The 25999-nt window shown below is 37.7% G+C and overlaps 1 protein-coding gene across 2 annotated transcripts; it reads right to left on the reverse strand.

Moving 5' to 3' along the window:
- Nucleotides 1-4254: 4254 nt before the first annotated feature.
- LOC128497012 (serpin B6-like) lies at nt 4255-18790 on the reverse strand. 2 transcript variants are annotated; one of them, XM_053466860.1, is made up of 7 exons: nt 18656-18790; nt 11747-11925; nt 11099-11236; nt 10773-10890; nt 10530-10672; nt 9454-9621; nt 4255-4670 (listed from the first exon to the last, which is right to left on the reverse strand). In XM_053466860.1, exons 2-7 carry the CDS (start codon nt 11912-11914, stop codon nt 4266-4268), a joined length of 1140 nt encoding a protein of 379 aa, XP_053322835.1. In that variant the 5' UTR covers nt 11915-11925; nt 18656-18790; the 3' UTR covers nt 4255-4265. The 2 variants fall into 2 exon arrangements, with proteins under 2 accessions (XP_053322835.1, XP_053322834.1); XM_053466859.1 differs by lacking the exon at nt 4255-4670 and adding an exon at nt 6095-7480.
- Between the last annotated feature and the right edge of the window lie 7209 nt (nt 18791-25999).

The following is a 25999-nucleotide window of genomic DNA, read 5'->3' on the forward strand; positions in this document are numbered from 1 at the left end:
ATCAGCAATTACATGGTCGTAAAAGGGTTTACCTTTTTCTGTTTATGAAGTAGTAATGCAGTTGGCTGATAAAGCATTTATTTTTTTCTGTAATTACTACATTATTGCTGTAAGATCCCCTAGGCTAGACTGTTACTAGACAGTGTCAAGGAAACCAATACACACAGCAACAGAAGCAGCAACCACTACCCGCTGCCTTGCTGCCTTTCATTGTAACATTAAGTGGGAGCATGAGCATGAAAGGGTTAATCGTAAAAAAAAAAACAGCACACAGGCTCATTCACCGCTCTCCCCACAGGGCTTAGAGCAACTACACCCCAAATCTGTTCACCTATTTTGTTGATATGGTACCTTCTTCTTTAATAACTCTGAGGAGCTCACGTGCCCATGTTACCACCTGATATTTACATGATAGCTAGGTGACCTATTCTTGTTCTTTTCTTTCTATGCCCTCATCTTCGCTGACATAACCTCCTGGGGAAAATGTCTGGAAAAATGCAGAGGGTTGAGGACGTCACCGGAAGCTCCACCATTTTGCTCTACGATAACTTTGTGTGAACTTCTGCAAAAATTGCATTGCTTCTGGTAACGTCCTCTCCCCTGACTGGAGGAATGGGGGAGAGGATGTCACTGGAAGCTCTGACATTTTGGTGGAAGTTCCTTGGGAGCTTATGTCCACAGAAATGTAAATGAAGTGAGAATATAGAAGATAGGAGAAGAAAAGGATGTAGAACAAGAGGATGCAAAACACGGAAGTGGTCGGCAGAGAAGATAGGGAAAAGAAAAAATGTCGGTGCGCTAAGCTAGTCACAGGCTCAAATAATACAAATGTGTAATACAAGACCTACCAAACAGGTGTAAGCATGCTGCAAGAAACAGTGTATTGGCTGTACAATGTATACAAGAAACAAAAACTGACTGCGCTTCTTACCCTAATAAAGTTGGCAACAAATATATAAACATAATATAAATGAGAGGTTTTGGTTATATGAATTGGCCAAAGCATAATTAAGCTCACCCGCCACGTCAAGGCACACTCTCAATAGGGTGAGAACCTACTCTCACCTCCTACATAGTGGGCACACAAAGCAGTTTATACTGCTACCAAAACCTTATTAATGTGTTGGGGGAGGTGCAATTAAACCTCCTCCCTATTAACCCCTGGACAGCAAGCTGCAACCAGACTGATGAGGAGCCAACAACCTCAAATATGTGCAAACAGGGAAAAGAAAAAATGTCGGTGCGCTAAGCTAGTCACAGGCTCAAATAATACAAATGTGTAATACGAGGCCTACCAAACTATGTTGTTCCTGTTACTGAAGTTACAGTGAACCGTTACAGTTACAGTGAACCTATTGAGTGAACCTATTGAGAACCTATTGAGAGTGTGCCTTGACGTGGCGGGTGAGCTTAATTATGCTTTGGCCAATTCATATAACCAAAACCTCTCATTTATATTATGTTTATATATTTGTTGCCAACTTTATTAGGGTAAGAAGCGCAGTCAGTTTTTGTTTCTTGTATACATTGTACAGCCAATACACTGTTTCTTGCAGCATGCTTACACCTGTTTGGTAGGTCTCGTATTACACATTTGTATTATTTGAGCCTGTGACTAGCTTAGCGCACCGACATTTTTTCTTTTCCCTGTTTGCACATATTTGAGGTTGTTGGCTCCTCATCAGTCTGGTTGCAGCTTGCTGTCCAGGGGTTAATAGGGAGGAGGTTTAATTGCACCTCCCCCAACACATTAATAAGGTTTTGGTAGCAGTATAAACTGCTTTGTGTGCCCACTATGTAGGAGGTGAGAGTAGGTTCTCACCCTATTGAGAGTGTGCCTTGACGTGGCGGGTGAGCTTAATTATGCTTTGGCCAATTCATATAACCAAAACCTCTCATTTATATTATCTTTATATATTTGTTGCCAACTTTATTAGGGTAAGAAGCGCAGTCAGTTTTTGTTTCTTGTAGGCAGAGAAGATAGGAAGACACTCAGGGAGCAGGAGAGAGTGAACAAAAATGAGCGTGAGAGTCAGAGATTGTGAGGGTAAATGTGGGCATCGGACAACAAATGTGGTTCCAGAATCTTAAATGGTTCCCAACTTTCACCCGACATGAACGGGCAGGAAACAGAAACGTCCGAAAACGAATGGGCCAAAAGCGAACCAACAAAAATTTGCCATGTGTTCTCCGGGTATGGTAAAAAAAAAATGTGATTCATCAGACCAGGCCACCTTCTTCCATTGCTCCGTAGTCCAGTTCTTATGCTCATGTGCCCATTGTAGGCCCTTTTGGTAGCGGACACTTTTCCATCAGAACCAGCATTAACTTTTTTTTTTTAGCAGTTTAGCTACAGTAGCTCGTGTGTTGGATTTGGCCCTACGGACCAGCCTTCTTCCCCCACGTGCATCAGTAAGCCTTGGCTGCCCATGACCATGTCACTGATTTTCCTTCCTATGTCCACTTTTGATAGGTATTGACCACTACAGACCAGGAACACCCTGCAAACATCTGCAGCTATGGAAATGCTCTGACACATCAGTCTAGCCATCACAATGTGCCCTTATCAAAGTCACTAAGATCCTTATGCTTGCCCATTTTTCCTGCTTCTAACAAATCAACTTTGAGGATGAAATGTTCACTTACTGCCTAATATATGCCACCACCGACATGTGCCATGAAAACACTATTATTAGCGTTACTCACTTCACCTGTCAGTGGTCATAACGTTAAAAAGTGGGAATACTCTGTAATTACTTTCATTTGCATTCCCCAAACTTACCTGAAGTAGAAACAGCAGTTCCTCTGTGGTCTGGCAGTTCTTAACACTGATTGGCTGCTTGAAGTCAATGGGAGCGCTTGGTGCTCATGTGGACCGGGGTCTGAACCAACCATTTCATAAGCCAGAACTAAATCTGGCTGGAGGCGAGTATATTACATGAAAGAAGTGTTCAGTTGAACACATATGGTGTGAAGAAAATAGATGCAGGCGGGGGAAGGGGCAAATACACAAAGTATTCTGCTGAATCCCCTCGTGTTTCTTTAAATTTTACACAGGCTATCTTTTGAAGTGGAGTTTTCAGTTTCAGTTTAATTCACAGAAAGCAGCTCATACTTGGGAAGTTACAGGCTACTTTTTCATGTCAATTGGCACAGGCATTATTCTGGCCAGAGACACACAGTGCATTTACAAAGGACTACTTGCTTTTATCCATGATCAACAGAAGGGAACTTAACTAATTCCCATAATCAGTTTCTAAGAAAAAAAGGCTGAAATTTTTATAATTATAAATCCCAAACAGAGTAAGATAGGTGAAAAAAATACAAAAACACATGTATCTTTGCATTTTGTTTATTTTGCAAGGAAAATTAGCCACACCAAAAATATTTTATATCAATAGAAATGGTTGAAATATGAGGTCAGCAGTCCACTGCAAATAGAAATGTAACTATAAAAAAGTAGCATTAGGAAACACTAAATCAGAATGAATAAATACATTGTATAGTAAAATACTGGGAATCATTACGTCCTAAAGAATGTGTATAAAAATTATATTTTACTGAAGGAAAAAACGGTCTGAAATTTGATGGACTGTTAAAAATGTAACAGACACATAGGATAGAGTATGATATTTATACAAATTGTATATTTTAAGCAACACCAAAACTTTTTGGCATTCAGTATTGGGAAGTGATGTCACAATTTGTGCATGAAAACCAAAAACATTTCATTCAAGTTGGTTGTGACCTTAAGACACAATAGAAAAGTAATATTGTTAAAGCAGGCGAGTAGAAGAAGCGTATAGATCCCAGTAGGGTTACTTAACCTATAACAGTAACAAGTCTCTCTTTAACCCCTAAAAAGATGGTGGATTGTCTGCCAAACTGTCTCAACCATCTATTAACATTCAATTTCCAGTCATAAATGTTAAAAACATTTTATAATCTAACTGGAACTGAATGATTTAGTGTACCTATACCACCTTCTCCCTAGTTCATCAAACTCAATATATAGATTTCATTAGATATGAAAAAGTCTAAGGTGCATTTAAGAGCACAAAATGTTGAGCCTCTGAATTATAAGTTGGTTGCTATTCAGCTGAGTGGAATAAGAACCTGTACAGAAAAGTGCTAATATACTTCAAACTGCAGTAAAGATTCTACATATAGATAGAAATAAACCGTATAAGTGGTAAAATTACAATAATAATAAAACTTGGGAAAGACGGCAAAACGTTGGCAGCTTAATTCTAGTTTCATTCATTTCAGGGTGAGGAGAATCTGCCGAAAAACAGAACGCTTCGACTTTGTTTGTGTATGATGAAGAAGAGGAAAGGATGGTCACATATAAACCTTGGAACTATTCTCGCACAGCGAAGCATCATAATTGCCCCAGTGGCTGCTGCAGCCTCTGTTCCTTCCTCATTCACCTCTACGTAAGATTTGTGTACCACCTTAGACAGTACCAGGTCATTACTTCCCGACATGCCAGAGAAGTCTGATCGTACAATATCAAAGGCATCAGACATTCCCATCTGGCTCAAAACAGACTCCAGGTCGTAGTTGTTTTCCAATTTAAATTTGGGTAAAAACAGCTCCACTTCTGTTCTGTCCATCATTTCTGGGTTAGTCCACTCCATGAATTTAAGATAGGTTAACTCCCTTTCAAGCTGTAAGAAAAACAGAAGTTGTCAATTTGTAATGCTTGAAGTTGATATAAAGGTAAATAAACGGAGAACACCTGAATTATCTTCTTAATTGTTTGATAGGAGCAGGGAAATTACATTGTCGATTATCAAGGAAAATCAAACAACAAATACATCCCAATATTTAAACGTAGTCAACCTGCTCAAACCAGATAAATGTAGGTACATAAATACTATATTGCTCATTCAAACACCCAGTAACGCAAGACAAAAAGTCATTTGTAAGATATTATAAAATATTTTCATATTAGTATTTTTGGATCAACAGCAACAAATTAACAGATATAGGAAAGGCTGAACTTGATGGACGCATGTCTTTTTTCAGCCTATATAACTATGTAACTATCCAGAATATGCAGTTAAGGACACCAGTATCCTTGTTGTTTGGTAAGTATTTTAACTATGTATAAGCTATGCTATTATCCGAACGCACCGGGATGTATTTGTGTTTTGTATATACAGAATATGTATTCAATATACTAATTCCATTCATTTTGATTTTGATTTGCAAAATGTTATAAGCTACAAGAAATTAATGATTTCTAAATTAATTATTGGGCCAGATTATTTTCTCCTCCGCAATTACATTGATCTTCTATTACCCCAACAACTCTACCATGCCAGTGGTAGTTAACAAAACTGATTACAATCAGACTGGACTACCGTTGGTTTTACCTCCAGTCCATCAGCTGCATACAATGATCTTCGCTTAGCTCTGAATACAAAAGACACAGCTTTGTGCAATTAGCATTGGATGTATATCCATAAACCAACGTGCTTTCAGTAACATGCATAAAATATAACATTACTGAATCATACTAATTTAGTCATTATAAAAGGGTCCTAGTATCTACAATGTTTTGAGAAAGCAAGTCTCCTTTAATGTTTCGGAATTAATACGCGGGGTTAACTCTAGCTCTCAGTCACTTACTCAGAATACCACAGAATTGCAAAAAAACAAACAAACAAAAAAACTTCTTGTTAAGCAAAAGCTCCAAGTAGCAAGCTGTAATATATGTGGTCCATGAAATATACAGTTGGAGGACCAATATGTACTTTACATGTCGTCTGATGTGCAAAGAAAACTGTGCATTACACTATTAAGGTATTGGGGGGGGAATAAATTGTTCGATAACAGTTAAATTACAAAATTGTGTCATTCTGATTGGAAGATTATAGTTTTACAATTTTAATCTATGGCCAGACCACAAGAAATAAAAATTGTATTAGTGTTCATTCACGTACAGATCATCTTTCTTCCCAAGCTCATTATTTGTTGTCCATCCTTTATTATGTGTTTTTGTTAATGAAAAAAAAAAAAAAGACATATATATTTCCTCAAAGTCAAACATTATTTAATAATATTGTAATAATTGACAATTATCAGCTTCATATATATTTTTTTAATGTTGAAGAAACATGTCACATTAAGATTTTGTAATGCCATAGTAAAAATATTTTAATCGATCAATAGTTCGGAAGTGAAGAATAGCACTTTTACAATTCTATGCGCTTGGTTAGCATATCCAAAGCTCATTAGAGCAGGGAAAGTTTGCTTGTATTCTTCTTTTCCCGGAGCGTTCCATGTATCCACAGAAGAAACTTACAGCAGACTTTTCTATTTACTCATCCATCACCACTGTACTCAATGTTCCATGTATCAAATCTTCTTCACTGTGCAGGACGTTCCCTGTACCAAACCTTCTTCAGTGTTTGGAACACTCCATGTGTCAAACATTCATCATAGTGTGCAATGTTCCATTTACCAGGCTTTATAGCAGAACTTTTTATGCACCCATGAAGTCTGTGCAAAACAGTTCACATATCAAATCTTCCCCAGTGGAACGACATTGAAGAATTTGCTCCAAGTACTAAACTTTGGCCACAGTGCAGAAGTTAAACATGCTTTTGTTTGTAGTGCATGCTCAACGTTGCACAGACAAATATATGAATGTTCAGTGTATTAGTTATTCCCACATTTGACTGCTCGGTATATCAATCACTCATCCAGACGAAACAAGCTGTAGCTTCATATTTCAAGGAGATGATCTTACAAAACACTACAGACATTTACTAGGATCAAGTTCTCAGATCTATGTTTTTTTTAATCTATAAATGGAGAGATTTACACAGGTCATCAAGCTTGACAGTCATTGTCTACGTGAAATAAGGAAATGGCTTTGATGTGAAATTAGCTTTGTTGATCTTTACAGTACTTAATTTTTATTGTATTATTTATAATTAACGCATGCATTTTCCCCTTAATTTTGGACTTTAATTGTTGTTTTTGAAGCGGAACTTCAATTGAATGCTTACTATAAAAAATATATATATAAAAGACAGCCCTTTCCATTCATCTTTACTGTATCTTAGGGGGAAGCAAATCTGCCACAAAACAAAATGCTACGACTAGGTGCATGCATGATAAAGAACAAGAATGGATGATCGCAAACAATTGTAGGTGTTCTCAAGAAACAGCGAAGCATCATGATTCCAGCAGTGGCAGCAGCAGCCTCAGTGCCCTCCTCATTCACTTCCACAAAAGACTTGTGAACCACCTTAGACAGTAGCAATTCATTACCCGCAGACATGGCAGAAAAGTCTGCATTTCCTTGGTCAAAAGCATGTGACATACCCATGCCAACAAGAACAGATTTTAGGTCATAATTATCTTCTAATTTAAATTTAGGAACATACAACTCCATTTCAGTTTCATCCATCATATCTGGGTTTGTCCACTGCAAAAAGTTTTCATATGTTATTTCCTTCTCTAGCTGAAAAACAAGACAAAATAAAACCTTTAGCACAATTATATGTATGATGTTAAAACTTTGTCATCCTTGGTGCACTGTCAAAGGTGCAAATACAAGTAAGCCAAAGTAACTTCTTCTGTGTTCTGTCTACTGATGGTTGCAGCCGTGTCTACTGATGGTTGCAGCGGTGTCTGATATTTTCCCAGGAAAAGTTTTACAACTATAACCACCCTTTTTTGCGGGGAGGCTGTTTAGTCTGTAGGGTAAACAAATGCCATGATACAAATTATGACTTCACTAAATTATCAGTAATTGAGTAGTTTAATTGGAGGCAATGTATGTCTAAAATGCCTTTGGACTACAGATAACATTGATACATATCTCTGGCAAAGTTGATGTACCATGTATTGGTAACTTAAGCGTCATAGAAATCTCAGTCCAGGGTTAAACATATGTCCTAAGTCTTGATCTAAACATCTGCAGGGCATACTATATAGTTGGAGATGTGTTTTGCATATGGAGTAGACCTTGTCATTTTTTCATCAGCTTTAAAATATGTTAATTATCTTCATACTGGCAAAATAATACTTATTGTAAGAAAAATAAGTACTCCACTCTACTTGGCCTTCAACAAGAGGTAAACATTCACGCTTTCTGCCTGTATTCTTTCTTTAAAGCACTCCAGAAACTAGCTGGTGTGGGCTAACTTGATATTTGATAGCTGGAGACTATTTCTACAATGCCTGAAAGTCACCTTCACAATTCTGGTTATCACCTTATTCTATTTTAAATTATTCATCACAGCAAACAGAGTATGTAATTATCCAAGAATTCGATTTAAGATAGGTCCTTTATCTTTGGGACCCCTGGTGTTGATTAAAAGTATTTTTAGTATACCAGGCAGAATCTTGAATGTTTTGTCAGCTTTGGCCATATATCGTGTTGTGTTAACTACTAGTTTTTGCACGTCAAATAACAACAACAACAACAAAAAAACTAGTGAAATGCAGGTTAGGTATTTTTCATTAGCTTTCAAGAGAATACACATGGTAATTTCAGCAGTCTCCTAAGGTTTGAGGAGGATTGTCTTTAAGGGACAGGATCATAAGCAAGATCAGCTATGGGTAATCAGAAGACGTCAGTCTTCTAAACCAAACGCCATGATATGTCCTTGGGTAAGCATCAATGTAAGTTTTTGATGTTCATCTAATTCCCAAATCAGTCTCTTCTAATTCTGTCTGGCACATTTATTGTGAAACGTTAACAGGAATAAATGAAAATACTTTTTGAAACAATACAATACAAATAAAATAAAAGAGTCTACACTAGATATTGAAAAAAAGATGTGCAGCTACACAAAATATATGTAAAACCAACACATACAGTGTTGCCCCCCAAGCAGAAAAAGTACAGAGCAAAACAATAAAAAAAATGTATGTTCTTCTCCACTTCTTTTATTATAGATTTACTAACATAATTAAAACAGAAAGTATTCATAGACAATATCTTTAATGCACAACATTTTAAAAAGAAACAAAGACAAAGACTTAGTGTTGTAAGAGTGTATGAAGCACACATAAATACCATCACCACTACATAGGGCGCTGGGTTATGCATTGGAGCTTCCATACCTCAACCCTTGTCACACCATGATATAAGGGACCAAGATAAAATCCAGCATGTTGCTTCATTCCAAAGCGTTTTACCAAACCAATGGCTTCATCGACGTGGGAATGATGTGTCTATTGTAGTCCATCCATACAAAGACCCCACATACTGTAAAACTCTTAATAATGTTCCATATATTTCCTGGAACATTTAGATAACTTAACTTGAGATAAAACTCTATATTCAGTGTTCTTAGATATATGGCAATAATATGGGCTCCTAACCTCAAGCTGCTTGGTTAGGACTCCAGTAATACAGAACTTTGGTTCATAATCATATGAAACCTAGAATCAAAGGCTAGAACACAATAAAAAAATATTTCTTACCTTTTCAAGTCCAGTAGTGTTATCTTCAATTTCATCGGGGAGCATTATAATCATACTAAGCTCATTATTAACGTATGGCAACTCGATAACCTTGGTCAGTAAATCACCAATATAAGTCATCTGGTATTTTGCTTTCTTGTACATCATCTGTACAGGCTTGGATTCATTCTAAAATACAAAATATAGTAATAAGTGTAATTAATTATTTCATAAAAAAATAACAAATTACTTCATAGAATTAAGCAGCTGGTAATAAATCTAGTAATAGATGAATGTCAGTACTTATCAAGAGCAAAACCATTACAACACAGCAAGGAAGGTGGAAACATTGACAATTCTCCAAATGCTTGGCTAATTTTTAGGTTTTCTATTTTACATGTTTACTTTTGCTTTTCACTTGGTGGAAATCCTAAAATGCTAAAAAGTTTTTACCACATACTACAAGAAGAGTTTAATTGGGCAATGACAGGAAGACCATTGTCTTGTGGTATAACCTAGGCTTCTGACTTTTCTCACTTTTGTGAAACGCTGTTGCAATTTGAAAGCGTTATGAAGGTTGCAGTCCTAGTATATCAAATAAAACAAATACCGTATTGGCTCGAATACAGGTCGCACCCTAAAGGTTTGGTGCTATTTTAAAGACAAATGTATTTTTAAAGAAAAAAAATACACATTAGTGGAATATTTTACCTAATACACAGGAATACATGTATTTTAACATTTTTGGTATCCATTATGCAGCTTAGTCAGCATATGTTATATATGCACATTTAAGATTTTTTTTCCATATCTAATAATAGCTCATATAGAAAGGTATGGCTTGGAAAGAAAGCCATACTGCTTGCATCCTAAAGGATAAAAGAGAAATGAATCTAGTACTGAAACATCGTAATGAAACATAAATGAAACTAGTTAACACAAGTGGTAGTTTTTCAGGCTTTGATGGAATTATGGTCTAATTTCAGATGCGACTATTGCCTTTTAAGTTTCCATCAACTACGGTAAATCAAGAAAAAAAACCAGTATTGGATAAATACAGATATAAACCTGTACATAGATGTCTGAAATACGCTTACCTTACTGAGTCGGAATGGCATTTCTTTAGTTTGACTCTTATCAAATTGGTTGGCCCAATTTCCTTTGAAATAAATTGCATTGACTAGTACCAGTCTCGTCAGAGCATCCACACTGCCGTCAGGTAATAGATCCTGGATTTTACCTGAGGAGATTTGGAAAAAAGTCATTGCTCATACAATATTTTATTGTTTGACAATCAGTCTTGTATCATAATTTGTCATAGAGTTGTGATACTTCCTCACCTTCTGTTTTCTGTGCCACCCAGTCATTTATATTTTTTCGGCAAATTTCAGCCTTTCCAGAAAAGTCTACACACTCTAAATCTGCATGATAGTACTTCAGAGTTGATCCTAGGAATTCCTAATAACATGTAAGATATACAGTCAGGAATACAAAAGTTATGCTCTATGGAAACATTTTGTACTTCAAGACCTAGCTGTAGTGCTGTCTTTTGGTATGTTATACAAAATTACATAATACAATAATAAAACAATTTTTTTTAGTTGATTCATGGAAAAGGTTCAAGGCCAAAATACGCTTGTTTTGTTAGTATGAATTCTTAACATACATCTAAGAATGTAAATGATTTCTCGCCATAAAGTCTGTTAGCAGTTCTCAGGAGATAATCAGTCCCGGGTTTGTTGATGTCACTTATAAGTGACTGAAAATCTGTGTGCAAATCTTTGGCTTTGTTGAACTGAAGCACCTGTCAGAAAAGGAAAAAGTAAGATTTTTCAGTTTTGTTTTAAATCACCTCCCTTCCCCTTTACCATACACTTTGCGAGGCCATAAGAAAATAAGCCATAACTCACAACAACTTCCCTTACAATTGGCAGGACTTTCCCTATTCAATCGCACGCTCAAGCAACAGATAATTCCAGACATATTTTTAGTGTTCATTAACCTCTAATCATTAATAAAAATAGAAGAAGTACAGTTTACGCCAATTGTTCTTTTGGCTTTAAGGTTAATCCACATGGAGACCAGACCAGCTCTTGTGGCGACTGTAAGCTTTTCCAAATTCTCCATGCACAGCACACTACTTGTTAGTCATATTTCCCATAGTACAATACAGTAGGATATAATGTTGCTATGTAAATCTACAAACTGTATGTATTAAATAGTTAGTGTAGACACGAGAAAAAAAAATCTACACTAATTTCTACTGAAAAATATCTTAAGCACACACAAAGAATAAATAACAATGAAAATGTACCTCAGACATCTGGGCAGCAGTGTTACCTTTAGCACCAAGGTAGACCATGGCAAGAGCAGAGGAAATGCTCAGTGGAGAAAAGAACATATTGCCAGCATTATTACTGTCACTCAACCTTTTAAAGAGATTGAGAGCAAAGGAGCTATTTGCCGCACAAAGGGAATCCATTCTTCAAAAACCTACAAAAGTAACACAGAAATACTTTTGTTTTAGACACTCAATTTATAATCTTAATATATACATTGAAATAGTAAAACTTCTGCAAGTTGAATTTCAAGCAAATGTAAAGATCAACTGAAACATTTTTAACACCTGCTGCCATATCTTCATACATTTCCATGCTATGTGGCATTTTCATACAACTTGCAAGTCAACCGTTTCCACTAACCAATGCACGAACATATAAGGATGGATGTTTATAGCAAAACCAATTAAATGAAAACAACTATTTATTAACCCCTTCAATCCCAGGGGTTTTTGGTACCTCAAAGCCCGGGGCAATTTTGCCATTTTTGCGCTGTCGGTTAAGTGATTATTCTCTTTTCCTGTGAATAGTGTACCCATGTAAACTATATATTGTTTTTTTCAAGGAGAGATAGAGCTTTCTTTTGATACCATAGTGGGATGATTAGCTGACAATTTTGAATGAGAAATTTAGTAAAAACTAGCGAAAATCAGGAAAAAAAAACAAAACAAAAAAAAAACAACACATTTTTACGTTTTCCCTTTGAATACTCACAAAATCAGGTAAAGTGATGGAAAATCCCCTCCAAGTTTATCAATTCAGATGTCCTGATTTCAGAAATACCTAATTTATATAGATTTTCCATACTTTCCCAGCACCAGGGAACATACTATAAGGTGTACATGTTTTGTATTTTTATGCCTATGGCTTAACGGATTTGGGGGTTGTGAACGGGGGCAGGATGGTTATACTGGCTAGATGTTATGCTAGAGCAATGGATGTAAGGGTTTTTTTTTTATTATCTTTTTAATATATTTTTTTTAATTAGATTTTTTTTTGTATTTTTTATATATATTTTTTTCTACACAAAAATGGTTACAGGTCCTCTTAGGGACCTCCTGAACATGCCAGTGATGTCACAACGACATCACAGCTCACATTATTTTTTTTTATGATTTATATTATTATTTTAATGATTTTTATTATTATATTTTAAATGAATTAACGTTTTTTTTTTCTCTCCTTTTCCGTTTCAGGACGGGAGGGGGAGCGAGAGACATGGTTTCTCACTTCCCTCCCCGCGATCCCCCTGCACCGATCACACTGTGATCTCTATGCAGGTCCTCACAGATGTGCATAGAGATCGCAGCGTCTGTGCCTCATCGGAGGACAGGATATCCCCTGCAGGGGATTTCCTGTCCTCCGATGAACTTCCAGGTTACGTCAGCAGCCCGGAAGGGGCAGTTTGAAATGTAACAGCTTTCCGACTTTCATGCCGGGAGCTGTTACATCGGATTGGACAGCAGAAAGCCGGCGATGCCGGCTTCCGCTGTCAGTGGGGAGTCCAGCCTGATCTCCCGTGCAGCGGCAAGGATGTGTCCCTGATGCTGCACGAAGGGCTGGACGTAGGGGTTTCTTAATGGGCGTTTTTTGGATGTCCCGGTACGTCCATAGGGGACTGAAGGGGCTAATCAAATATGGTGATGGTGAACCAACTCCTAGGATAGTGTTTATATATATATGTGAGCTGGGATCATATAGCCACACAGCCTTAGGGTTTACAATACCACACAAGGTTGAATTCCTTTTAGAAAGTTATAGTCCTTTTTATTAAAAGGTCTGGCAAACAAAACATAAACATAAAGCAAACAAAAAGAAAAACCTTGCTCTCTGAGCACCAACTATCGTTGGACAGCTTACCCGCCAACAAAACATAATGTAGCACAGACCTTTTTCCTTCTTAAGGAATCATTCAGCAGACTCTTTTGAGAGCTGCAGTCTCACTCACTGCTTCTGTCTTTTTTCACCTGAATCCCTTACAGGGCAATTTTTGTAGCAGCCCCCTGCTGCTCATTGCTAACAGGTGATTAACTATCTGGGAGATCCAGAACTCCTGGACTGGCTTCATCCCCTGCTGCAAGTAAACAGTGGACTGGAGCACTGGCCCTCCCTTCTCTCCAAATGCTCCACCCCAGGGACCCAAACTTAACTACAGAATTTCCTTTATTTTGTCTGTAAAACATTCTCCCTGGGGTTATCAAACACATTGCACTGCAGTATTTTACGGGAAATATATATGCCATCCACCGGTTCCCTGTCACAATATATATATAATTAATATTGTTAACAGCAATCACACTCCTATCATGCCCAGGCAACCAGTACATGCTGGAACCTGGGCATGATAAAAGTGTGCTTGCTGTTAATTATATATATATTTTAATATTTTTATTGATTTTTTTTGTACAATTTTGGCGTGTTACCTTCTTTTATTAAAAGTGTGGTTATTTTTTATTTATTTATTTTATTTTTAAAGGTGGGGGGTCATTTTTGGTTAAGGTGCGTCCCTAGTTACTATGGTATACTGAAGTATAATTAAAAGCATTTTATAAGTGTCAAAGGCTTTTATTGACAATTAAATGTATGCAAAGATTCAATATTTGCAGTGTTGACCCCTCTTTTTCAAGACCTCTGCAACCCGCCATGGCATGCTATCAATTAACGTCTGGGCCACATCCTGACTGATGGCAGCCCATTCTTTTATAATTAATGCTTGGAGTTTGACAGAATTTGTGGGTTAAAGTTTGCCCACCCGCCTCTTGAGGATTGAGCACAAGTTCTCAATGGGCTTAAGAACTGGGGAGTTTCCTTACCATGGCCAAAATTTATATGTTTTGTTCCCCGAGCCACTTAGTTATCACTTTTGCCTTATGGCAAGGTGCTCTATCATGCTGGAAAAGGCATTGTTCGTCATCAAACTATTCTTGGATGGTTGGGAGAAGTTGCTCTTTAAGGATGTGTTCATTATTCATGGCTGTGTTCTTAGGCAAAATTGTGAGCTGAGAAGCAACCCCACACATGAATGGCCTCAGGATGCTTTACTGTTGGAATGAAACAGGACTGATGGTAGTGCTCACTTTGTCTTCTCCGGATGCCCCAATCAGAAAGGGGATTCATAAGGGAAAAAAACTTTACCCCAGTCCTCAGCAGTCCAATCTCTGTACCTGTTGCAGAATATCAGTCTGTCCCTGATGTTTTTCCTGGAGAGAAGCAGCTTCTTGTTGCCCTTCTTGATACCAGGCCATCCTCCAAAAGACTTTGCCTCACTGCGCATGCAGATACACGCACACCTGCCTGCTGCCATTCCTGAGCAAGCTCTGCAATGGTGGAGCCCTGGTCCCACACCTGAATCAACTTTAGGAGACAGTCCTGGCACTTTCTGGGGCACCCTGACGCATTCTTCACAACAACTGAACCTCTCTCGGTGAAGTTCTTGATGATCCGATAAATGGTTTATGTAGGTGCAATCTTACTAGCAGCAATATCCTTGCCCGTGAAGCCCTTTTTGTGCAAGGCAATGATGACAACACACGGTTCCTTGCAGGCAACATGGTTAACAGAGGAAAAACAATGATGTCAAGCACCACGCTCCTTTCAAAGCTTCCAGTTGGTTATTCTAACTCAATCAGCATAACAGTGATCTCCAGCCTTGTCCACGTCAACACTCTCACATGTGTTAACAAGAGAATCACAGACATGTCAGCTGGTCCTTTCAGGTCAGGGCGGAAATGCAGTGGAAATTGGATTTTTGGGATTAAGTTCATTTTAATGGCAAAGAGGGACTTTGCAATTGATTGCAATTCATCTGATCACTTTTCCTAACATTCAGTAGACTTTGTGAAAATTAATATTTGTGTCATTCTCAAAACTTTTGGCATGACTGTAGTTGGCTATATTTATGCAGAATACTTGGTGTATAATATTTGTTGATGAAGTTCTATGGTTTGATTGTGAGTAATAATAAAGGGACACCCACAGCGAAGTGGGAGACACCAATATCAGGCAATATCAACCCCAATGGATACCAAATCGTGGTCAAGAGGCCAAGGTCAGGGTACCAGGAATACAGTTCAGTGGATAACTAGCCAATGTCAGGATACTGGAGAATCAACGTCAACAAAAAACAAGCCAAAGTCAAACAAGTAAGGACTGAGAGAGGGATGAAGGGTTTAAAGAGGGACCAGAGGGATAGGAGCATGAAATTCAAATTTGGCGCCAAAATCCAGTCTGAGAACGTATTCCGGTTGTCTGGACCCATGGCCATCTTGTGTGTGGCGTGATCTCCCATTATAAAGGCCTGCAGTTCTGGAGTCAACCACTAGATATGCATAGCATACGGCTGCCGCAGGGAGGCAGAAAAAGGTCTCCCTGTCCTGCGTGGCTGCTGGTTGGAGGGGTTGTCTCCCTCATCTCCATGGCGGTTGCTGCTACGGCGGCGACTGTTAGGAGGCTGGGGTCTCCCCCCTTCTTGGAGAAGAGGAGCACCGCGATTGCAGGTGAGTAACAGTGACATTTAGCAAAAGAGACATCTTCCTGACCTATGCCACTCAAGCAGCACTGTGTATTTTTAGGGAACAACCAAACTGTGTGCCTACTGAAGGTTACACTATTTGATTATTTCTCCCCCCAGCATGTGTTGCTAACAAAAAAATCTGTTAACACAGGTTTTAATGACATGTAATCGGTCCAATTTTCAAAACTGGATTGGAATGGGAAGAACCCAAGATTGAAGCTCTACCTGCTGTCCCTTCTGAAGGTAAAAGGACACTTGGCATTTTCCATGTATTAATAAATACCAGAAAACCCATTTATTAAGCAATGTAAATTATGACCGATCTTCATATTTACTTTCAAATGCAGTGCAGTAGAAATATTCTTCTTTATGTGCATGACTCACAGTTTTGGACTACACACCCTTGCCCATAATGACGTTTCCTTAGCTCGGTAGTAAAGGGTGCGTATATGTGTTTACCTTGTTGGCATTTCTATGACAGTGTTTGCTTCTTTAGCCCCAATCAAACAACTAAATAGACTTCTGTGTATTCAAACCCATTCAATTTCGGTTTAAAACCCTTTTTTTAAAGAAACATTGGCAGCTATACAATATAATGCATGCTTTTAGTCCTTTCATCATATCGTATGCTGTTGCTACATGGAATAAATATCATACGTGTCATTCTGTTCAGAAACGTTAAACTTCTTTTCTTGAACACATAGTCAAGGAACCTTTAACCTTCCTAATCTGACTACTCACAAAAGACTCTCCTATTTTATTACAAGTATAATCTAGTTCCAGGGATCATTTGGTGACACACCCATAGTTAAAAAAAATACAACTGATTTTAAAAGGTTCATTCACCGGTTATTACCAATTTCTGGCAGTTCATACACTATATATATTTATAAAATAACAGAGTGTATGTCAGCAGCCATCATTAAAACAATGAAGACTTATCTAAAGTCCTTGTTGTTGAGGCTCTAAAACATGCAACCTTCAAATATACTATTGTAATGATTTATAATATATATATATATATATATATATATATATATATATATATATATATATATAACATTTCAATACAGGTAAAGATAGTACAGTTCAGATGATTATGCTAAGAAGTGTATTAAAGCGAGAGTTAAATCAGAGATTTGTGACTTTCCACAAGTTTAGTTTATATTTTTCAGTGTTTATGGGGTCATCAATAACCGTTACAATGTTACAATGTTTATTATTTCTACTAGGTGTGTGAATGCTGCATTATGTCTATAATAAATATATCTCCTCACACACACATCTATATATATATGTATATATATATTATGCACGTTTCATGGGGTGTAGGCAGCATATATATTTTCAGTAATATTCTTATTAAAGTTCTTTTTCTAGCTTAGTATTAGGCTGAAATCTAACAGCCCAAACTGTATAAAAAGTCATTCTTCATCTTCCCATACAAAATGTATACCTCTGCTGTTCTTGCAAGGAGCATTTGCCAATGTAAAACAAGCAGAAGGACCAAGCCTACAAAGCTGCAAATTCGGCATCCATGAGCATACGAACGGAAAAAGAAAAAAATGAAGAAATCACATACATGTATGTATGTATGTAGAACACATAGGTTTTAATGAAAAACATCCATATGAACAAATACACACAATCCCACTGGCGCCATTTGACTATTTGTGATAACATGGATCGGCTACTAAACTTCCTGAAAGTTTTATGCCCAGACCTATAAGACCATCTAGAAAGACTGGCAATGGATAGGAATTGCGACACAGCATAACCAGTACATAATCAGCTATTTAATAATCACTAAAAAAAACACACACACAAAAAAAACAGTGATCCAAAAATCACACAGGGCACGACTATAATTCACATTACAGCAGGGCCCTCCTCGCCTTTTGTTTCTGTCCAAAAGGTGTTTACCTGTCGTGCAGCGCTACTGACTGAATATGACAGCGCTATATAGATCAATAGATAACAATAATCAATAGGATAATGAAATGGTAAGGAAAAAAAAGATCTATTTATAAAAGCTCTATAAATTGCTAGCAATCCCATTGATTGCAATAAATAGAACAAATTCAAGATTGTTTTATAGCTTCAGTTGCCTGAAGAGTTTTAAAAGGGGCATTTAAAAAAGCAATTTACATTTTACTTCTATTTAACCCATTCGATTCTACCCATTGAAAATATAACCTGCAACCCGACCCCTGCTAAAACTATATTATAGAATGTCAGCACATATGGCAAATATATATAACCCCCCCCCCATACGTTCGGGCTGCTTCTAGTAAAGAGTTAATAATTGCTTTCAAGAGAATCTTATATAAAGGACGCGCTCCGTCAGGGTTACGCGCGCCAAACTACGTACCGGGATATGTTCGTCACCCGCGGGCAGACAGTGGCACAGTGGGTGTGGGCAGGTAACACGCACTAGGAAGCACTGCGGATAGCGCTGCTAGCAGAGGAGCGATGCGTGTGATAGCTGTGGGCTGGGGCAGAGCCTTTAGACGCAAACAGGAGGAAGTGGTCATAGGGTTGTGTTTTTTTTTTAACGTTGAAAACCCTGCATATTCTTCCGTCAGAACATTTTTCTCCACAGCACTTCCTGGTTTAGGATCTCACAGCGTACGTCACAGCGTTTTTAATAACGCGTGTCTATTTTTGTTTTCCTTTTTCTAGCGGAGTGTATCTTACAACGCCTTTTTATATTTTTTATTAGAACAGCTTGTATATATGGGTGGACTAGAACTCCACATTTTAAAAATGGTAATAAGAATATTGTGCGCTTAAATGGAAGTCATTTTACATATATAAAGTGTTTGAAGCCCCACCCTTTTTATTTATTTAACCCCTTCAGAACCAGGGACCATCATTTTATGATGTTTGAGTTACAGGACCAGAACAGCTTTTATGTTTTTGCTATGTTTTAGTCCACTGTGATTGCCTGCTATTTTATTTAGCTAACCCACACAAATTTATATGTTTTTTTTTACAGGGCAAGTAGGGTTTTTTGAAAATAAATATATAATATATGTATGTATACACAATCATTTGGTATGGAAAACAAAAAGGTGGGAACAACTAAAAAATATATTCTATAATGGTTTAACCTCTAAAAAAAAAAAAAAAAACTATACATAGCCAATCAGAATGAAAAAAAGCTTCCAAACTGTGTATGTATTTGTCCTGGTTTTGAAAATCCCTCAAAGAGCTGGTGTTTTCATCTATTTTGGTAGTTCAGAAGCCAAGATTTATTTTAAAGGTGATATACTGACAGTTGGGCCTCAATAGCAGCCAGAAAAAGGAAAACTGCTAAACAAAAGTATATAATTCTTGAGTTCACAAAGTATTTTGCTTGGAACACTTTAACAGTTTATTTATAACCGTTTTAGCACCAATCTGTCCCAAACTATAAATCACAAGGAATCTGATTAGGGGCATATTGATATATTCCCATACAGCTGATTCCACCCCAGCACCTTTCAAATTTAGTGTAACAAACCAAAAACACATTTTCACATCCACTTTGTAGTTGCACCTGAGTGAATACGTAAAAGAAAACAAGAAATACAACATACAAACTAATATCCCACTTCTCCTGAGCGCTTCGATACACGTGTGGTAAGTCAGCTTTACAAAGTCACATGAGACTCCGAAATCATGAGTGCAAAGAGGTTTCAACTTTGTTTTTAAAGCTGAACCAGGAAGGGAGTACCTCGTGTTTTTGGGTAAAACTACCCCTAAACATTAAAATAATCCCAAAAGCTACATAGTCCCCAAAAGCCGGACAATTCCAACAACACTCCGCTTATCACACTAAGTGGACCGCCAAAACAACAAATCTAACAGGAGGTTTCTTTCTTCTACCTTATCGCATTTCAGTATCAGGATGAATATCAGGATTTCCTTTTTTTCTTGCACAAATAATATGGTTTTTGCTGAAGTTCTTTCCTTTAATTGTTTATAGTGTATCTCCTTCCCTGGGGTTGGTGGCATTTTGTGTTTTTTTTTTCTGGTTATTAGTTTATGTATGCATTATAAAAGAATCAGAACATCTATGCATACATACGCATTGAAATGTTACACATGACTCGTGAAATACCTCTCAGTGTAGACATTCTTCCAAGTGACAGGAAACAAAACTTTTTAACTGCCACCTATAAGAGAGTGGTGCATATGATTGGGCATTGGCATACCAAGACTAAAGCTGAAAGCACATGCCCGCCGCCTCAATTGCCAACATTTCCTAGAGTCACTCCTCACCAATAAATGGATGAAAATGGAAAAAACAATGATGTCTGCACACATAAGACGTTTGACAGCCATGATGTATTATCGTTACGTATTGCATTTCGTGTGGAAAAAAACAAAAAGTTTTACAATAAATATTTGTTGGTGTCTCTCCTTCCTTGGGTTTGGGGGCATTTTTAAATGTTGCTTTTGGTGTCTACTCTTACCCGAGTTTAGGGATAATTGTTCAGATGTGTATTTAGCATCTCAGAACCAACTAGCATGCAAATAACTAACCTAACAGTTTAGTGAATATACCAAGGATTAGGTTAGGGGTTAGAAAATAGCATAAGGTGCAGCACCGGGCCCTGTTAGCGGATAGTCGTTGTGTTAGGTATGGTTAGTTAGTCACTGTTTCAGGTCAGGGTTCCTGCTGCCGGCACGGGAGGCCGGAGGACATGCCTGGGGGTCCCGCTACGGGTGAGCAAAGAGCTACCGGTCAGTGCAGGGATCCCCAGAAGAAGAGACTTACCCGTCCTCTTGATGCTGGAGAGTCCAGCAGCAGGAAAACAGGGTGTGGCTACGCTGCAGGTTTGATGGACGGTTAGAGGTGCAGCTATGATGTAGGTTAGGAGGTGGGGTCCAGAGTAGATGCCGGATTTGATAATCTGAAAAAGCTTGTCTCTGGCACCCTGTTGTGGTCCGTTAATGCATATAGCTGCCTGTGTCCTTGATCTCAGATATGTATTGCTATCAGATCACTTGACTCAGCGAGACCGAGCAATAATCAATGATCTAAAGTGTCATTGATAAGGGATCAGGTAATAATATCTGTATGTTAAAAATCTTTATTTTATTTTTTTGTTTTATTTTTTTTAACCTTGGATGACCTCTATCCCACTCTGTCTTGGGCAAGGGGTCGTCCACTTTCTGTCGTAATGTTCGGTTAATTCCTACTGATCAGTAGTGATCTGATCATCATCAGTCAATTTTTGGTTGGTTCTGTAGCAGTGAACAGGCAGCTTTTTTATTAACACTATTTAACTCTTTCAATGCTGATACTCCATAGAAGCATGACATTGACTGTGATTTAGTCCACAAACTTGTGGGGACTGCAGACACGAATATTAACCCCTAAAGTTAACATTAAAGGATTGCTACTCAAGTGTGTCTAAGATGTTGTGAAATTAATGAAACAAAAACACCTTATACACACCCGAGTAATAACTAAATCCTGGACTGTTAGGTATGCCTTGAGGAGAGGGTTGAGGAGCACTGCTATAATTCATTAAGGTGTTGCAACAGTTAATCTATATCATTCAAATTATAATTACCAGAACATTTCATTAGCATACATGGGAATTTAGGATATGACTCTGAGTCTCCAGGTTTTTGCCCTAATCTTGGGGTGAAGGGGCAAATAATGTCAAGATTTCCATGAGGACCAGTAGAAGAGTCATTTTGGCAACTAATTTGGAGAGTCACTACATAGAATCTTCACAATGGCCTTGTAAAGGGTAAATATTTAAAGTGGCCAAAGGCCAGCTGTTTTAGAACGTTTCCAGGTATGTTTTTTAGATTTAATCTCCAATAATATAAAAATTAGGTTTGCGAGAAAATGACAGCGCTACAGTAATATCGTTAAATTGTATTGCGATATGTATGATTAACGTAAGTTAATTACCCATTACCTATTATCAAGTGCTTTGTTGAAGACAATTAGAGCCTTCTTTTTCTGTAAAACCATGTAAATATATAAGAACATAAGAATTATTATAATAGGTAAAAAAAAATCTATACTAAAATAAAATAACATTTTTTTTTTTGTTTTAAATTGTACTGTAAGTGTCGGAACTGAGCAATGGCCCAGTTTATATTCAGCAACGTATCCAGATTACAGTCCCCACATACATATTTTATGTTCAAGGGCCACATCCATACTTTACATGTTATCTTAGTTACATATTTTTTTAATACTATTGGCTTAAGATTTTTTTTATATCTGTAGTGGGCTAGTGGATATTGGTGCACTATTATTAAATATTTATTTTTTTAGTTCTGTTCCTAGTTGTCAGGGTACCAGTGAATCAGGACGGAGGCAAAAAGGTACTGGTCAAAATGTTTATTAAAATAAAATAATAACAAGAATCCAAAACATAAGACAAGCGGGTGGTCGTAGAACAAGCCAAGGTAGTCACACGAGCCAAGGTCATGAGTCCAGAAATCCACATAGTCCAAAAGCAGGCAGGAGTCAGCACCAGAATGGGAGTCAGACAGGCTGGGTCATACACAAGAATCAAACACTGGAAGGAAGCACGCACGCACGCACTCACAGGTCCGGAACCACGAAAAGGGCAACCAGCAACTGAACTAGCTGGTTAATATAGTCACAGCCTGCAGGAAGAGGAGGGGTTAACTTGGACATAAAGTTGGAAGAGGAAGGGGGCGCGGCCTAACAAACAGAGCCATGAGGAGGAAAGCCAGTGCAGGTAGGCTGAAACCCTGACACTAGTACATAAGATCAGCCAGCAGGGGAAGCAATCTGGGATCCCTGCGGGGCATAGAAAGCCCCTGCTGAATCTTTCCTGAGATTGAACTTCCAGTGGGTGTGAGCACTGACACCTACTGGAAGGCAATGCCTGGTTGCGTGATCTGGCATTCTTTATATAACAATATATAAGCAGACTGTTTTGCATAGCTTTTAAGGACGTACCAGTATGTCTTAATGGCCTTGAACAGGTTAAAGAGGGTATTGGTGCAAATACATAATTTGTTTTGCCACTATACAAGTCACTGACTAGGCCTCACCAAAAGTATCCATTATGCAGTACAGTTATGGTCACCGCTTCATAAAAAAAATAATTTGGAACTGGAAAAAGACAGAAAATGGCTAATTATTTAAAGAAATTGATTGGACTATGATGGTTAGGTTTATTAAGTGATCAACAGTGATTGAAGAACCAAAAACACAAGCTTAATTTACTTTTGATAAATTCAGTTATACTAAATGCTACAAAGGACACAATTCACACAAACATTTATATAAGAATGTTAAAACTCCACATTACTTAAAACAGCGACACCTTGTGGTTGAGTTTTAACATTTTCTGAAAGTACATAATGTATACACGTAGAATTTCTTTTTTCTGTGACTGGTTTTGTGCTTTTAGAAATTTGGGTTTGCTTATAATTGGGAAGATGAAGATTTGCTGAGGGCACTCTTTAGCTACTAAATATCAATATTATGTGATATGTAATACCTTGCGCTGACTTGCAGAGGTACTATCTTTCATACCACCAGCATGTAAACTGACAGTTCGTTCAACTAAGAAGTTTAGGGAAAGCAAAAATAAATGCACTCACATAGATATGATGACTTACCAAATTCATGTTCTGTTAATAATGTTAGGGGCTAACTTAAGAAATTAACTAACTTTAGTGAAAATATAAAATATTTTGCTGTAAGGTTCATGTTATTCTTTTATTGGCCCTAGTTGTTTCCTGGTCCTTGCGGAGCCCTTGGATGATCTAATAGATTAAATAGATACCCGTTCCACCAAATATCCAAAGTGGTACAAAGGATTTACCGAATCCCAGTTTGTCAGGGTTTGCTTCTAAATCCAGGGTGGTGGATGCTCAAAGGAACTGTGATTCCCCCATCAAGGCAAACTAAAGTTTGCTAAGAAAAGCCTGATTTTCATTTTTAAGGAAATACGTTTCCCAGTATGTTTGTCCTCGTCATCCAGATATTTTGACCATTGACATAGAATTTGATGGCGGATAAGAACCATTCGACCCATCTAAATATAACACATTTCCGCTCACTGAAATTATGTGGTATACAGTAACAACAAAGTCCTTTAATGTAGACAAAATAAAATACGTAGTCTGCCCATTTTTCCTGATGACTTAGACCGTAATCAGTTCTTGGGTTTTGTCTTAGATTCAGGATAGCTTTATGCCTGTCCCAAACATGTTTAGCTAACACCACTTCTAATAGTGTCTCTACCACCCTCTCAGTCAAGTACATGCGTTCCATACAACACATCTACATTTCTAGTTTTAGACTATGACCTTTTTTTCTAGCATTTCTCTTCAGAGATTAAACAATGTACAGGAGGGAAGTTTGTTTCAAAGTATTTAAATATTTCTATCGCATCTCCACTTTCTCTTCTTTCAATCTATACATTGATATCCTACACACTTTTTACCATTTTAATAGCCTTCACCTCCCAATAATATATCAATATCCTTCCATAATCATCCCAGAGTCCCTTTGTCCCCTCATTCACTAAGCTATACCTCTGTTTTACTCAGATATAGATCAAATAAACACATGAAACAGCACTTGCATGTATAGATCAACTGAATAAGACATACAAACCCTATATTTGCAGGTATACATAAATTATATATGGAAACATAGCATAGCAGGTATAGATTAACACACAAACCCAGCATTGAAGGTATAGATCAACTGGAAATCACATGTAAACTCGGCACTGAAGGTATAGATCAAATCAACACATGGAAACAGCATTGCAGGTATTGATCAACTGAATAAGTCATACAAACCCAGTATTTGCAGGTATACATAAATAATGTATGGAAACAAAGCATAGCAGATATGGATCAACGGAATAACACAAAAAACAGCTTTGCAGGTATAGATCAATTGAAATTCACAAAAAAAACTCTACATTAAAGGTATAGATAAAACCCCCTAAATTTCATGCATAGATCACAGGTTGCACACCCCAAAGCCAGCCCTGGCATTCACACTGCCCACATAGAACCTGACCAGCACCCAGATAACACACATAGGGCTTGCCAACTGTCAGGCCCCATCCAGGCTGCGGAGCTGCTTATCTCTAGTTTCCCTTGTCTCGCTACAGTTCCCCTGTCTCGCTGTAATCCATTCCTGGATTTCCTTATGCTCTGTTCTGTCCTTCTGATTCTTTGTTTCCAGTCCTGCTCTTCGCTTCAGCTTCTGTTTCCTTTATAAGGTGTGCCCCACACATTATGTTTGTCTCCGTCGGCAGTCTAAAAGTATGTCCTTCTCGGTTCAGTGTTTAGATTTCATGTTTAGTTTCAGCCTATTTGTAATTTAGTAGGCAGGGCTTAGCATTAGGATCCACTGTATATTGGAGTACTTTGGCCATGCTATGGCCATATGATGTGACTAAATCTTCAATTGTTATCATATAGTCCTAGGCTGGTTCCTGTATTTATGTGTGTCAGTCTTTTTTATGTATCTCTTTTCCCTGAATCATCTGAGGATTTCAGTTCCTCTCGCCTCTCCCCATGTCCCAATTTAAGATATCCTATCCTTGCTTAAAGGAGAAGCGTCTGAGGATCTCGGCTCCTTACTCCATCCCCTGTGTTCATTGCCTTGTCCCCTGTCCTTTGTTCTGTTCTGTACAATGTATGTCTTGTCTGGTTATATTTCTTGCTCTGTCCCGCTTGCTTGCTTATGTTTCTG

Source organism: Spea bombifrons, chromosome 5 (genome assembly GCF_027358695.1).
Source record: "Spea bombifrons isolate aSpeBom1 chromosome 5, aSpeBom1.2.pri, whole genome shotgun sequence".
In the NCBI taxonomy this organism is placed as follows: domain Eukaryota; kingdom Metazoa; phylum Chordata; class Amphibia; order Anura; family Pelobatidae; genus Spea; species Spea bombifrons.